The sequence below is a fragment of the Anoplopoma fimbria genome, chromosome 15 (genome assembly GCF_027596085.1).
Source record: "Anoplopoma fimbria isolate UVic2021 breed Golden Eagle Sablefish chromosome 15, Afim_UVic_2022, whole genome shotgun sequence".
NCBI classification, from domain to species: Eukaryota; Metazoa; Chordata; class Actinopteri; order Perciformes; family Anoplopomatidae; genus Anoplopoma; species Anoplopoma fimbria.
In genome coordinates this window covers 13011399-13025717 of record NC_072463.1, presented here as the reverse complement: position 1 = coordinate 13025717, position 14319 = coordinate 13011399, and the positions used below count along the sequence as shown (strand labels likewise).

The 14319-nt window shown below is 40.9% G+C and overlaps 1 protein-coding gene across 1 annotated transcript in view; it reads left to right on the top strand.

Moving 5' to 3' along the window:
• The window catches only part of kif6 (kinesin family member 6), a 58359-nt gene that overhangs the window by 36900 nt on the left and 7140 nt on the right, over window positions 1–14319 (top strand). The window contains exons 14-16 of the mRNA XM_054614482.1: window positions 4474–4576; window positions 5435–5490; window positions 13837–13887. Of these exons, the coding sequence (XP_054470457.1) occupies window positions 4474–4576; window positions 5435–5490; window positions 13837–13887 (210 nt within the window). The remainder of the gene's footprint in view (window positions 1–4473; window positions 4577–5434; window positions 5491–13836; window positions 13888–14319) is intronic.

The window sequence follows — 14319 nt, the reverse complement described above, 5'->3', positions numbered from 1 at the left end:
CTGCACTCTGGGAAGCAGAAGCTTTGAGAACACGCTGAGCAGATCCAGGAGGATCAGAGAGGACGCAGCTCACACTTTAGTTCTTCTGACTCCGTCGATGTGGAATCCCAGAGCACACACTGTGTCAGGGTTTCCTTAAAGCACCACTTAATGCTACAGTGTCTACGTTTAAGAGGCCATCACATTGTAACATATTGAATTCACCTTACTAAAATGGAATTTGCAAAATATTAGAAACACATAATTGACACAGATGTTTTAAATAGTGCACCGCGTTATATATCATGTGCTTCACATCTGGAGAGCGTATATTCCATGATCCACTTGGAGACTCATAACCAAACTATATGGTCGCATTAGATCATTGTTCTTTATACTGTCCTAATTCAAAACAAATGCCCTACACTTCTCCTTTCCTCGTGCTCCATGGGTCACTGAAGGTTTATGCGTGTTTAAATTCCGGTTTAATCGGAGGGCTCTGGCGCCGTAGTCAGCAGCCTCTATGGTTACTTTGAGGGCAATTATTGTCCCCTGAAGATTAACTGTGAATATAATGATGATGACCTTTCCATGGAAACCGTTCATGCTGATTGAATGGCATATAATCGACTGTACTCTTTTCCATAGTACGTCCTTCTGTACTGGACTCTCAGCTTTGCCATCTTGGAATAAAAGATGAGCATTATGGGGCTTTTTATGCCAACGTGCCGCCGACCGCTGTTGCCGGAGGTATTATGTTTTTGGGTTGTCTGTCCATCCGTCCATCTGTCCTTATGTACGCCTGATGTCTTGTTTGGCAAAACACCCCATTTGACTCAGTGATTAACTGATTCGATTTTTAGGGGTCAAAGGTCACGAACGCCTTTAGCGAATTTCTTCGGATTTAGCCCAAACTCCCGCTTGGATTCAATAATTAACTGGGTTAAACTTGGTGTTCAAAGTTGAAAGGTCACTAAAAAGCGTCTTTGGCCATAACTCAAGGATTCACATGCTAATTATGACAACTTCACACAAATGTCTCATAGGATAAAATGATGAAGTGATGACATGCCCATGTGTCCTTGGGCAAGACACTTGCTCCCAGCGGTGTATGAATGGGTATGAATGATAAGTTAGTTCTGATTGGCAGGTGGCACATTGTACGGTAGCCCCTGCCATCAGTGTATGAATGGGTGTGAATGGGTAAATGACATTCAGTGTTAAAGCGCTTTGAGTGGTCGGGAGACTAGAAAAGTCTACTTAGCATTCACCATTTACAAGCACAAGGTGGCAATTCTAGTTTTTTGTTTTTTTGGGGGGGGGGTTTGTCTTGTGAGTTCCTCATAGAACAGGATTTCTACTATGTGCACCCTTAAATTGCAAACTGGGCTACACCGAGATACCTCTGTGAGTTTTCCTGAGGTTCATTTATTAACTTCTTCCACAGCCACAGTGTCTTCTTCTCCTGCTCTTCATATTGTTTTTGTAGTGTAAAAAGTTCTCTAATGGATGGACAAGGTGTTGCTGTTGTAATTCAGGCTGGTGATGTCTCTCGAGGAGACCTGAGACTTATAGGAAGATTTAGATCTCACTGTAAATCCTGCGAGTATGTAATGAGACGCTGATGGTTCTACCAGGCCCCTCCACACGTTTCAGTGATCTGAGCAGAAGCCTAAGACAATAGGACACCTCAGCAAGTCAGACACCACAGTCCCCGCTCAGGAGGCCCCGGTAGGAACAAGCAGTGTACCAGAAATAATGTAGTTTTTCTATCAAGTTTTTTTTTCCTTTAAACATAAAACAGTTGGTGTCAGACATATTTCTTATAAACTGATGGAACAGTGCAGTCACTCATCTGGTATTTCATTCCTAAAAATGTGTTGAAACAGCAACAATAGTCACAACAACACATTCCGTCCCTGTAAAACCTCTGTGGTTTGTCAGCACTCGAAGCTCAGGAAAGAGGAATTAGGAAAGTTGGCTCCTGGTCTGTCTGATCTCATTACCCCACAAATGATGTTAGTACAACATATTATGATGTCATATCTCTCTTAGATATCCCTGGAATGTTGCTTTTTTTTTTACAAGAGTCGAATGGCGTGCATTTCCCTCAAGAAACCCCTTAAACCGATTTGTTGAGCTTGGCTCTTTCAGCGCACTGTATGACCGTGAGATGCCTGCTGGTTTCAATCAGGACTTTCCAAAAATAAAGAAACAAAAATTCCTGACTGTCCTGACATGAATCTCGTATGAGTTACTGTCCTGTGTACGTCTTTGGTTGGAACAGCTTCGTCGCAAAGGTCCACACAATTTAACAAGAAGGGGTATTTGGAGATCATTGTGAAGTTTTGGGTTTTCCACTGTAATCTTACTCAATAATGCTGGTTTGTATGTTTTCTATTATAATTGTCGGCCATACACAATCCAGTGCAGTCTTAAATACAGGGAAAAATGTTGGTTTGTTGGAAGCACAGACCTTGTTGCTATAAATTTGATTTCTTGGGTTGAGAGTGAGAGCTTTGATAGATTTATCTAGAATGAACTAGAATGCACGGCCAAACTTCTTGGAGTGAATGTATCACCACAAAAGCAACGTCATGTATTTGAGAAGGTGAAAAGTGACAAACGACAATAATGACTGATTACGCTACGCTACATGTAGCAGCTCTTAATCATTACCTGCCAACATGATTCAGTGTCCACATATCATTTTGGTCTCCTTTGGGAGCAAATAGGTATTTTTCACTGCAGGCATTTGACTGCCGAGGCCCTGGTATTGTAAGTGATGGTTAACTGGAATAGGACACTTGATGGGAACAAAGATGTTAGAGGAATGTAGCATGGGCCAAGGAAGAACCCATTTTATTTTGGAGATATTTGGCATCTGGCCTTGGCGGAGGTCTGTGCTCTCAAAGTGCCCTTCTGGTTATTAATGTTATTAGTTACACCTGTGCTTTTCTCTGTGACATGTCAAAATATATGCTGTGAAATGTATTCAGCCGTATGAAATGTTGTTCTTTATGTGTCGCCTTACACATTTGGCTTCATGTCTTCTTTTTCCTTTCCCCTTCTTAACACAATGTGAACGGCAAATATAGTCATTTTCTGTTTTTATGATTTGTGTTTTATTTAATTTTTCACATTTTTTTAACCTTAACATTATACATACAAAAGATGAAAAACAAACCTCACATAACTCTTTTCAAATGACAAAGAAAAAAACAATAAATCCATCCATCCATTATCTTCAACCACTTATCCTTTACAGGGTCACGAGGGCTGGAGCTGATGAAAACAAAACATGAAAAATATAAATTTAAAGAAATGATCCCTGTTACCCAAACTCTGGGTATAAACATTTTCCCCATTTTTTTTGACATATTTATCCCACTTATCAGTACTTTTATAAGACATCTGGTCATAAGACGCTTTTTTACCAATTCTAGTAAACCAGTCCTGTAAAGATTGATTCCCTACCTTCCACCCCTTTATTTAAACCTAACCCCCTTTAAAAAAGTCTAGGAGCACTCATCACTTCCACAGGGCATGAAATAAAATGCCCACTGAGTCTGGGGCCTGATAACTCCAGCACTCCACTGAAGACCTGGACTATGAAATTGACCTTGACATTTTCTTAGAGTTTCTTCACATTCCCAACACTCAGTTAAAGGTCCACGTCCGTTTCCCAGTCTTTCTTTAGAGCGTACTGTTTTGGCCTGATCAAAGATCTTTAAATAATTGAATTAAACTTCGTGGCCTGCTGCATATACCATAGTGATGCCAGCAAAATTATTAGAATTTTGAAGGATATTTCTGGGTGAGCCAAAGACCTGTGCTAGTGTGTGTTTAAGTTTAAAATATTGCCAGAATTTAGATCTGTGAATGAAGTCATTTTCAATCAAATCTGATTTCACTCAGTGTGAACTGTTGTGTTTTGGTTTTCTCCGTTGGTAAAAGTATTTGAAGCAGATGTAGAGCACTTTAAGAAAAATGCTCATTAAATAATCTTACAAGCCTATAAAAAAAAAAGAAAAAACAATCAGCAGGATGTTAGGTCTAAAATGATGTAGTTTCCTTACATGTGGCAAGTTGCCAAAGTTATGTGGGGGCCATCTGCTGACATGCTCACAATATGCTGTTTATATTTGTGTTTATGTTCTCTTTAAGCAGTGAATGACTGGCTAATAGGCCCTCAGTTGTGTGATTAGTGATAGGTGGGAGGTCAACTGTATCAATGGGGCTCTAGTTAGCATCTGGATGCCAGATTGGAGTGGAGTACCTGTGGATGTGGGAACCCGTATAGCTCAGGTCTGACTGTTCAAATCTGCACAGCAAGAATTGACAAAACATCCTTTAGTAGGTACATTTATTTCAGTAGCACGAGAAGCTACTTACATCTTGATAGGATGGTACTATGTACGGTAGGTATATGAACAGTAGCTGCTGATTATCAGAAAACAGCTTATGTCTTAGTGATGGATCTTTTTCTCTCAGGTCCACAGCTGTCTATGGGAAAGCAAGAGGCCTTTGAGACCTTCATAAGGGACCATGAGGACCATCAGACCATTGAGGACAACAAGGAGCTACTGAAACAAAGGTTAGTGACCTACAGGACAAGTTGTATGACATTTTTGATACAATCACATCCTTATATATTCAATAATCTTCATAAAGAGCTGTATAATTAACGTTATAAGTACTCATAAATATTCATAATGCCTCAAAACAATAATATAACACATTGTAAAGCATTTCATAATGACTAATAAGTAATTTCATTCATTTTTATTTATTATTCATAATTGCTGGTCACTCACACTATGCTCCTTTGGAAAAAAGTGCAGTATTATCATTTTCATTCTTGTAATAGATTAAAATCTTTTTATAATAAATTCACTGTTATAATGGTTCAAGTGATAGAATCAAATCAATCCAAGAATAACAAACAAAACATTGTAAAATGCATTGTAACAGATATTATAATGTATTAAAACTATGGGCATTATAATACAATATTAAAAGTCGTATGCCTGAGTGAAACCACAAATAAATTTGAAGCGTAACAGTGAGAGATGTCTATAAAATATTAAAGTGCTGTACTTTTTGCCATTGGGAAGAACTTATAATTGGCTATGTGTCATTTCCATTAGGACTATTGGCACCTGCAGAGGTGCATTTTCAAAATGTGTTGATTTTGTCTGGAAACCGAGACAAACCTTTGACGACTTCTATATAGTGAGCAGCTGTTTTATGTGTTTTGGATGACATGCCAAAAGAGATTTAATACATGTTGTATGCAATACTTTACTAGTAATACTATTTAATTCTTTATTGCCTGCAAATTGAAAAAACATTTTTTAGTGGGCATGCTTATAGTTACTTTACCACATTCAATTCATTCGATTATAATTTTTTTGCTACAATTGGCCATTAACACCTGCATTCTTTTGAACAGGTCAGCCGAGGCCAGGAGAATTGGGCAGAAACTGAATGAGGCCAGAAACCGAATAAGTAAGTCCTCTCAACAGATGTAAGTCGCTCTTTCGGTAATCGCATTACAATTAGGAGCTTTGAAAACATTCTAAATTTCATCATTATCTTTATCCAAATGGCAAACAGAGGCTATGGTGTGAGCCATAAAGAACCCAAAACACACAACGTTCTCTGGGCCCAAAAGACAGAAGACTACCAACCTGGCAAAACACAAATCACAGAACACATCTCTGTTGGGGTTCTGTTTCCCCGAAGCGGAGAAATGTCGCTCAGCACATTCCTGAACTTTTCCAGGACCAAGAGGCGTTCTGATTTCCACCCACCTACCGTAGCCTTTCCAACCGGTGCTCTTTACTAGCCTGGCTCAGGCTGTTTTATGACGGCTCTATAAGCACACCCCTGTGTTCCTCTCAGCACTGTCTTTGACAGGCAGCTTTACTATGCCACAGTGAGACCTGGCCTAAAACCTAGCTCCAGTCAATGCTGAGTGATTATGAAGGTTAAGTCTCTGTTTTGAAACCTAGATATATGTATGTACTACTGTGAGTCAACACTTTGACACCACGGATAGTCCATCAGCCTGGGTTAAAAGAGTAATAGACTATTTTACTCAAGTAAAAATACTGTGTAATTGTACACACCTGTCTAAGTTGAGACCCAGAATGCAACTGTTGGTCACAAAACAGTGTGTGTGTGTGTGTGTGTGTGTGTGTGTGTGTGTGTGTGTGTGTGTGTGTGTGTGTGTGTGTGTGTGTGTGTGTGTGTGTGTGTGTGTGTGTGTTTTGATTTAAATCATTAAAGCTGTCATGAATTAAGGTAGATGTAACTTTTGTTAGCCTATCCCAAGAACAATAACTGTAACCTTAACCATTACCCATGCTGAAGTCATACTTAACTTTATTGCATTGTTGTGCATCTTCTGTACTGTTTACAAACCTCTAAGCCTGGCCCATGACCAACCACCGCCCTCGCAACTCCTTGCACACCACCAAGGAACGTGACATAACAGAACATATTTTCAGCTAGTGTCAGCTGCGTGCAGAGTAACACATTTCTACACATCCCGTTCTCATTCCCATCTAGTCACATACTGACTCATGTTCAGATCCTTTGGCGTCAATTAGGTTGAGGCAACAAAATCTTTCTGAAGATTGCAGTTTGGGTTAAAATAAGTACCTTTGTTTTGTCTCATACAGACGCTAAAGTTGTGTGCCGGTATCAGAAACCGAGGGCCACGACCAAACGTGGGTATTTGACCCACCTGGTGATGAGACTGGGCTGCTCTAGACATGGCTCTCTATGGAACTCTTCCCCCCTGCAGCCAAAGACACACCAGCAGCCTATCGCTGACAGGGAAAGCTCTCTGTAATTTGCAGTGAACAGGAGTTGAGAGGCGTCTAACGTCATACAGCAAAAGCTTGAGGGGGTCAGGAATCGGTGAGAGACCATAGCGACGCAGAAGCTGCCAGGATTGTTGCAGAAGCTAAGAATCATTCAATAAAAGTTTCTGGAGTGGATGGTCCATTCTAAAAAAACGGTCAGCAGTCAGCGGGAGAATCTGTGTAAAAACAGGAGAGTGATAGACAGTGAGGACCAACACGGATCAACATTGGTGTATTTGTTCCCCGTTGGAGAGGCAGACACTATCGTCACATTAACGCTCTCGGACAGGATGTCATTTGTAAAATACGGAACAGCCGATTTCTACTTGCAGTCATGAGCCTGCCGTCAATCGTGTTTCTGTATTTATCACTGCCAGAGGGGGGAGACAAAAAGTTAGGCAAATTTGTGATATTGGGCTACATGAATAAATATATTATATAAAAAAATGACTTGACTTAGACTTAAAAATACTTAAAAAGAAGAATTACTGAGTACTAAGTACAAGTACACAAAAAACTATGTTGTTAAGTAACAGGAGTAAATTCTTTACTTCCACCACTAAAGTATGTGTCCGTTTATTGTTTTGTTGATTTGTTAGTAAGTTTCAAAAGATAAAGAAAATGCCTCATCATGGTTGGACTTGAATCCCAGTACAAAACTTTATTCAGTATATCATAATGAGTTACACAGGGCTACTTAAAGACAAGACCTGTCACCACCGGTTTCAATATGTTTGAATGATTTCACTGCCCTTTGGTTTCATTTTCCAGTAAACTCAAGGCAGTTAAAAATGTGCTGTTGGGGCTCAATCTGGTTTGCATTTACTATCCCAAGCTACATTTATGAATTTCCCTGGACTGTGTGTGTTTGTGGCTCATTTCACATGCCATTGAAATGGATAGGTTTGCCTCACACCAGTGCCTGGCATCATTGCTGCCTCAGATCACGCTTGGTGGTTTGGTAGCTTTGGGCTATTACCCTCATTCATGCCAGCATACACTTATCACCCTTGGAATTTTTAATTTTTTCTCAGCATTCAGTCTTTGAGGTGCTGACACAGCCGTATATCAGACATGTCATACATCACGCTAAGACATCATGTTGAATATTAACTCTTCAGATGTGTTCTGCAGACATCATCGCTGTGTGGGTGTAGTATTTAGAAATTGGATTTACTGAATGAATGTGTGTTTTTAGGATAGGATTTAACATTTGAATCCTTCAACTTATTCACATTTGGAAAGATACCCAAAAAACATCTTGACACTGTCAGATATTATTACATTGATAGGTGCACAGGGCTGCATTCTTCCTAGATGAGAGACAGTGTTTATAGTGGAAGGTGGTTGCCTCTTCTGGATGGAAAGTAGCACCATAATGTTTAGCTCAGTGTGCTTCCTTGCCATCTTGGAAGCCCTTCTTGGAAATTTTACACTACCTGCGTCTCATGGTTAATGTAGAACATGGAAACATTCCGCATAATATAGACAAAAGCCTAGTGCGGCATTTTTCTGATGGATGTACCCAGCATGAGGGTCAGTAGCAGGGTTTACAGCATTGTTCTTGGCCACTGCAAATTACTCTGGAATCCGATCCCAATGGAGGAGCATATACGTTCCAAGCCCTTAGGTCCAAAAAGTGCAAGGATATATATTTATTCAGAGGGATCAGCGATGCACATCTTCTACCTCATGAAAGGTGTAGGGCAGCTGGAAATGAACAGACATCTTTGGATTTCTCTGCCAGATGTGGGGGGATTTATGAGCACAGTCCAAGATGAAGCATCTGGTAACTGCTCACCTTTTCTGAAGTGACCCAAAGACTTTCCGATAGATTTCAAGGAAGGTCTATTGGAGCCTAAAACGTATGTCATTGCCAAGAGGATCGTTCCACCAAAGCACTGGAGGAGGATTATAGCAGGGCGAACGTTACTTGATTTCTGCATTGCATGTGGTCTTTGTAACCAATGGCCACTGGATTTTACCTGACTAGTTGTAGTGCTAATGATGAGCTGCTCAATCAAAGTGGTTTCTGAATCGTTCTGTTATTGTATGTTATAGTCGCTAACTGTACGAACGGTGCAAATTACTTTGTGTGTTCGTACTTAGTGTAGGCTTGAATCAACGCCCACCCAGATATTGAGAAGCTGGATAGTATGTATGATCCTTGGATCTTGAGATCGCTGTGGTAGAGTGCGGCATATCACATTTAACCACCGGGCCACAAAAATCACCAAATATTTATTGAGGCTTGTAGCTCGACACCAGTCCTTAAAGACGACGGCACGTCTCCTGACGATGTGGGGGGAAACCCTGCATGGTTTGGAAGAGGTTGTGGTGTTGAGCCAGTCTTGTCCTGGAATCGGGGATCGGAGCACTCCAGTGTAATGACGTATTGCAATGAGCACACCACAAGCCGCTATTACTTGACACGTATGCAAATTTGTGGAATTTCTCTTGTCATCAAAGGTCAGAAATACTGTTGAAATCTTTGAGCTCCGACAGGATGTCCTGTGACAATAATTTGTTTTTTACAGCCACTGCCAGACAGAATACTATATACCTGCCTTGTGATGTTATCACATCTAATTGTATCATGATCCTGATAAATATAGATGTGATTGCTTGGCCTAGGGTCTTAAAATAACTTCAGTTCATGCCAAGACTTATTTAAGCCACATGGGTTGATCTGGGCCCATGTGTTCTTTTATGTTGCAGTTCTTATGATACCTTACGAAAAGTTATTTTATTAGTTCCATGCATTCTCTTACAAATGTCAAACAACATGGGCAATCAGTAATTCCGCAGAAATCCCTGCGGTGCAGAACCTGTTTAGACAACGACACTACCTGCTTAGGTTTAGGAAAAGATTGTGGTTTGGTTGAAATAAGTATGTGCATGTGGTGTTACTCAGCTACACAAGTTGCGTAACAAGTTAGTTAGAATCAGTCACTGTTGATTTTTGGTTTCATAAGGGATGGTCTTTTGAATTTGACCCATCTGCATGCCCGACCTCCCCCATACAAGGAATCTTTATACTACGTGTCATGACTTCCATAATAGCCGCCTTGTGCGTCCTGGCTCATGATTATGTGGGAAATGTACTAATTACAGCGCATTACTTTTTTTAGGTATAATGCCAAAAAACACAGCAGCGAAGTGCGTCAAGCTGCCACGCAATGTCTTTGGAAAGGTGAGGCTGCCACTCCAAGCTCAGTGAGCTGCCGGCCATTTGACCACCGTGAAGTGTGGCCGACTTGTTGATAGATTAACTTTTGGCAACGAATTTGAGCCAGAGAGTACCTGCATTCACTCAGTAGTCCTGTGACTGCTGTGACATGTTGACCCAGGTTTCAAAGAATGTCTTCCCCGCCTGAAACCCAGGAACACGCCTCCCGACCGCAGAAATAAAAGTGTGATTATTGTGGCGAGCCATACTTTGCCTCTGCTGGTGTGTTTTAAAACAGTGAATGAGAACAGTCTGCACTGTTATGTGCTCCCTGCACTCCTTCACCCTGTCAGCATGGCAAACTCTAGGAATGAATATTACCTAATCCTTTTATGTATATTGTGAAAGAAGGGACCTAGTTATGGATCATGTTTGAGAAAGTGGTGTCCGTCGGGAGACTGGGGCTGCCCACCCATCTGACCACAATGTAAAAGCCACAGGGCGTCGCAGCTCATTTATATTCTCTTTAACTGCATACCTTATGTGAAAACACAGGGCTTTTCTGAGGGGTTCCCAAACCCTGGTTCATGCTCACTACTAGGCATCAGGAATAACAGTGTCATCGTGGGCACAACTTGTCCCTGCGTGTCATTTGTAACGTTTCACATCATCCATTCACATCTCCGGTCTGCTAGAAACCCCTAGTAGTGTGGTCTACATTTAAAGAGGAGCGTGTCAAGAGTTTTTGAAAGATGAGCTGGTCTGTCATGGGCAGATTGCAAACAGTTTTCAAAAACACGAATCAGGGAAATGCTGGGAGTTTACATAAAACGCAGCCTGAAGTCTGGAGTAATAACTTTGTTACGCTTTACTCATCCCAGGATCTCTATAAGGATTGCACTTTACTCAAGGTCACCTTAGCAGGACTGATGTTAGTCTTAAATGCTCTCAGGGTCTTTATCTTCTCTTTGTCAAAGCGACAGCTCTCATCCAACTGTTTTATGGCACCATGAGAGGTGTTGCATGAAAAGGTAGCTCCCCCCAACACACACCCCCTTTTTTTTTTTTTTTGCCAACAACACTTCATCTGGATTTCTCGTTTTCAGAGCTTGGACAGTGGGCTTTTAGATTGGCGACAGGATCGTGTTACAGACAGAGCTACAGCACCGCACCGTCTACGTGTGCATATAAGACCTGAGGGATTGTAATGGAAACTCACCGCATGCAGAACTGCCATTCAATGTCTCTTTTATCTTTTAGTCTGCCTCATATAGTTATCCTGGGCATTCACTTAACACACTATCAATGAGGATTTCTTTGTCTAATAGTAAATGTATCGCAGATTTAGTGTGGAGGCCTCAAATATGGCCTATGCTTTATGCTTCAGTCCATTTACTTTACAGCCGTCCTTTGCCGCTGGAGCGTCGCCTCACAAATTCAATATCTTCAATGGGGCAATTAACTACGTCAATTAGAGGGAAGAGACACAGCGAAACAGAAGAGCAGACACAAATGACTTACCCATATGTAGAGCCGGTATCACTGCTACAGCACAGGCAGAGACCCAACACGCCTCCATCGCTTTCTGCTTCACTGGAGTCACACGAGTTCTCTCTGACTGTGGAAGTGTGTCCCTCTGCCACAGTTCTGTCTTAAATTAAGGATGATGATCTTCTGCAAACAACTCTACGACAAGTTCATCAATGCAGGAACTGTGAATTAATAATGTGTTTGTGTAAAGACAACTCAAAAGACAGCTGAAGCGTTTGACGTAACATCACCCTTGTGGACAAAGATCACAGCTACGCCTGCTGTATGATGTGTTCTGTGGCTCTGGAGGGAGCTTTACAAAGATCGTTGGGTCCAGTGTGTCTGGAGCTTAACCCACGCTAGTGTCTAAGAGGATCTCTTGTCACTGCGCTGCCTTTATGGATGTACAATACTAAATCCTGCTCCCATGTATGTATCTTGATCACAATGCCTTAGAAAACAAATCTAAGGGATCTGTATCAAGATTTGTATGATATTTGTTTGTGTTTAAAGTGGTAACTATTTGTTTGATATAGATGGTTATAAGACCCAATATTCGATAACGCCATGGGCCTCATATCAATTAGGTTGGATGTACTTTTTTGGACAAGACAACCTACTGTATGTAAAAACAGTTTTGGATCAGCTGGATTTGAACAAGAAGTTAATCCCGTTCTGCTCTTTTGTCATTTTCCTAAAGCTAGGGTTAATAATGTAAAGAGACCAGCAAGGATACTCCAGACTTTTCAAAATCATCCTACCTAAAAACCCAGCCCACTTTTGCCAACTCTTTCACAACGAAAGTAGCCAGCAGCACGAGCTCCAAAAGTCTCTACATCTAGCGAGAAAGTTGGCGACACTGATGGCCGTACCTTCAGGCCTCCCTCTAGAGCCACTCCACCAAAATGATCCGAATGAACCAGGCGGAAACCTCCGGTTCTGCAGAGTGAATGTGAACGTGGAAGTGTCTTAAAACTTGCATTCTCTCTACTGACTAGCAGGGGGTGACTCCTCTGGTTGAAAAAATAAATCAGGTTGTGTAGAAGTCTATGAGAAAATGACTCTACTTCTCTCTTGATTTATTACCTCAGTAAACATTGTAAACATGAGTTTATGGTCTCAATTGCTATGTTCAAGTCTTCTTCAATACAGCATGATGTTCATTTACAAAATGATGGTCCATTTAGAGTCAATTAGACCATAAAGCGGAGCATGGTTTAGTGCGGGCTTACTGTGATTAACAGGTTGCTGCGGCTACCGGATCCCAAATATGGTCATTTATGTTGATTGGTTGCAAAAAAACAACAACATAGCAACAGCTGTAATCCAAGATGGCGATGGCAAAAATGCCGAACTCAAGGCTTCAAAACGGCAAACCACAAACCAATGGGTGACTTCACTACGTCAACTTCCTATATAAAGTCTATGCAATGAACGTAAACAACGAACATGGTTACATATATACACAATCCTGGGACAGCCGTAGATACTTATTTTTAGTCAGCATTTGATTTATTGATTGCTATTGGGATGTAATTTTCCCAAGACGATTACCAGCCCGACCTTTAACAATTATAAATATCAGTATACAGAACACTTTGTTGCTGACTGCCTGTAGTGATGAGAGCTCTGCTGAATGGTGGAACTCACTTAACCAAGTCTTAAGTCGCACCATTAAACCAGCGTGAAGAACAGTGCTGTTACATTTACAGGTCAGACTGCTTCATGGCGTTGTTGCCGTCAGTGCCATCGTAGAGGACAATTGTCTGATCTGAACTCGAAGAGAAACTTTCAGCACTTTGAAGTTAATTTCCCACTTTCCAACAATTTCCCATATGCATATAAATCAACATTTACCTTACAGTCTTTTATCATTACACGTGGTAATGGCACTGAGCTTTTGCATATTCAGTAGTAAGTGATATGGGATCTGTATGAGAACACTTCGGCAGTCCTGAACTGTGGTTTGGTTAGGAACACTTACAATAAATCATTTAATGTCCTCTGATGTATGTCCCTTCAGAAACAACACTTTGTTACAAAAATCCTTAAGGTTTTTATTTAAACAGGGGCTTATTGGTAGTGTTAAATGTAAACTCTAAATAGTATTCTAAGGCAAGCAAAGATAGTTCTAATATAATGTAGAGAACAAAGTTGAGGAGTTTGATTGGTTAGTTTTGAGTGTTCTACTCTAACAAAATATTTTTTAGATCTTTTACTCATGTACTAATGTGAAAAAGAAGAGTTTAAATGTTTGCTATAATCTAAGTTGTCTTTTCTCAGATGAGCTGAAGAAGCAGTTAGCTTTGCAGAGGAGGCAGAGGGCGGCCCTTGGTAAGATCAAATCAACAATGGATATTCCCACAGCACGAATGTAGCTGTGTGTCTGTAGAAGAGCAGCAAAATATCCAACTCCATCTACCCACACCGACAGCTAAACAATGCACGGACGCTTGAAGCAATTAAACTTAACATAATGCAAAAAATATCCAAACATCTGCAGATCTTGGAATAACGTGAGAACTCAGGCTTACACTCTGACTTCTAATTCAGACAATTTGTCATAAATTAAAACTTTGTTTGTCATCTTTTTGATATTGAGCTCCCTCCAGAGTGTGGCTGTAAACTCTGCCAACTCATCGTGGGTGCTCCTGCACTGTGTGTGCAGCGGTGCCCACTTCAAAGCCTTTGCAGTAGTCCTCGCTGACTGAAGGCTTAGTGACCAAAGAATGGGCGTCACAACTCCAAGACTCCCTCATTTTGCTC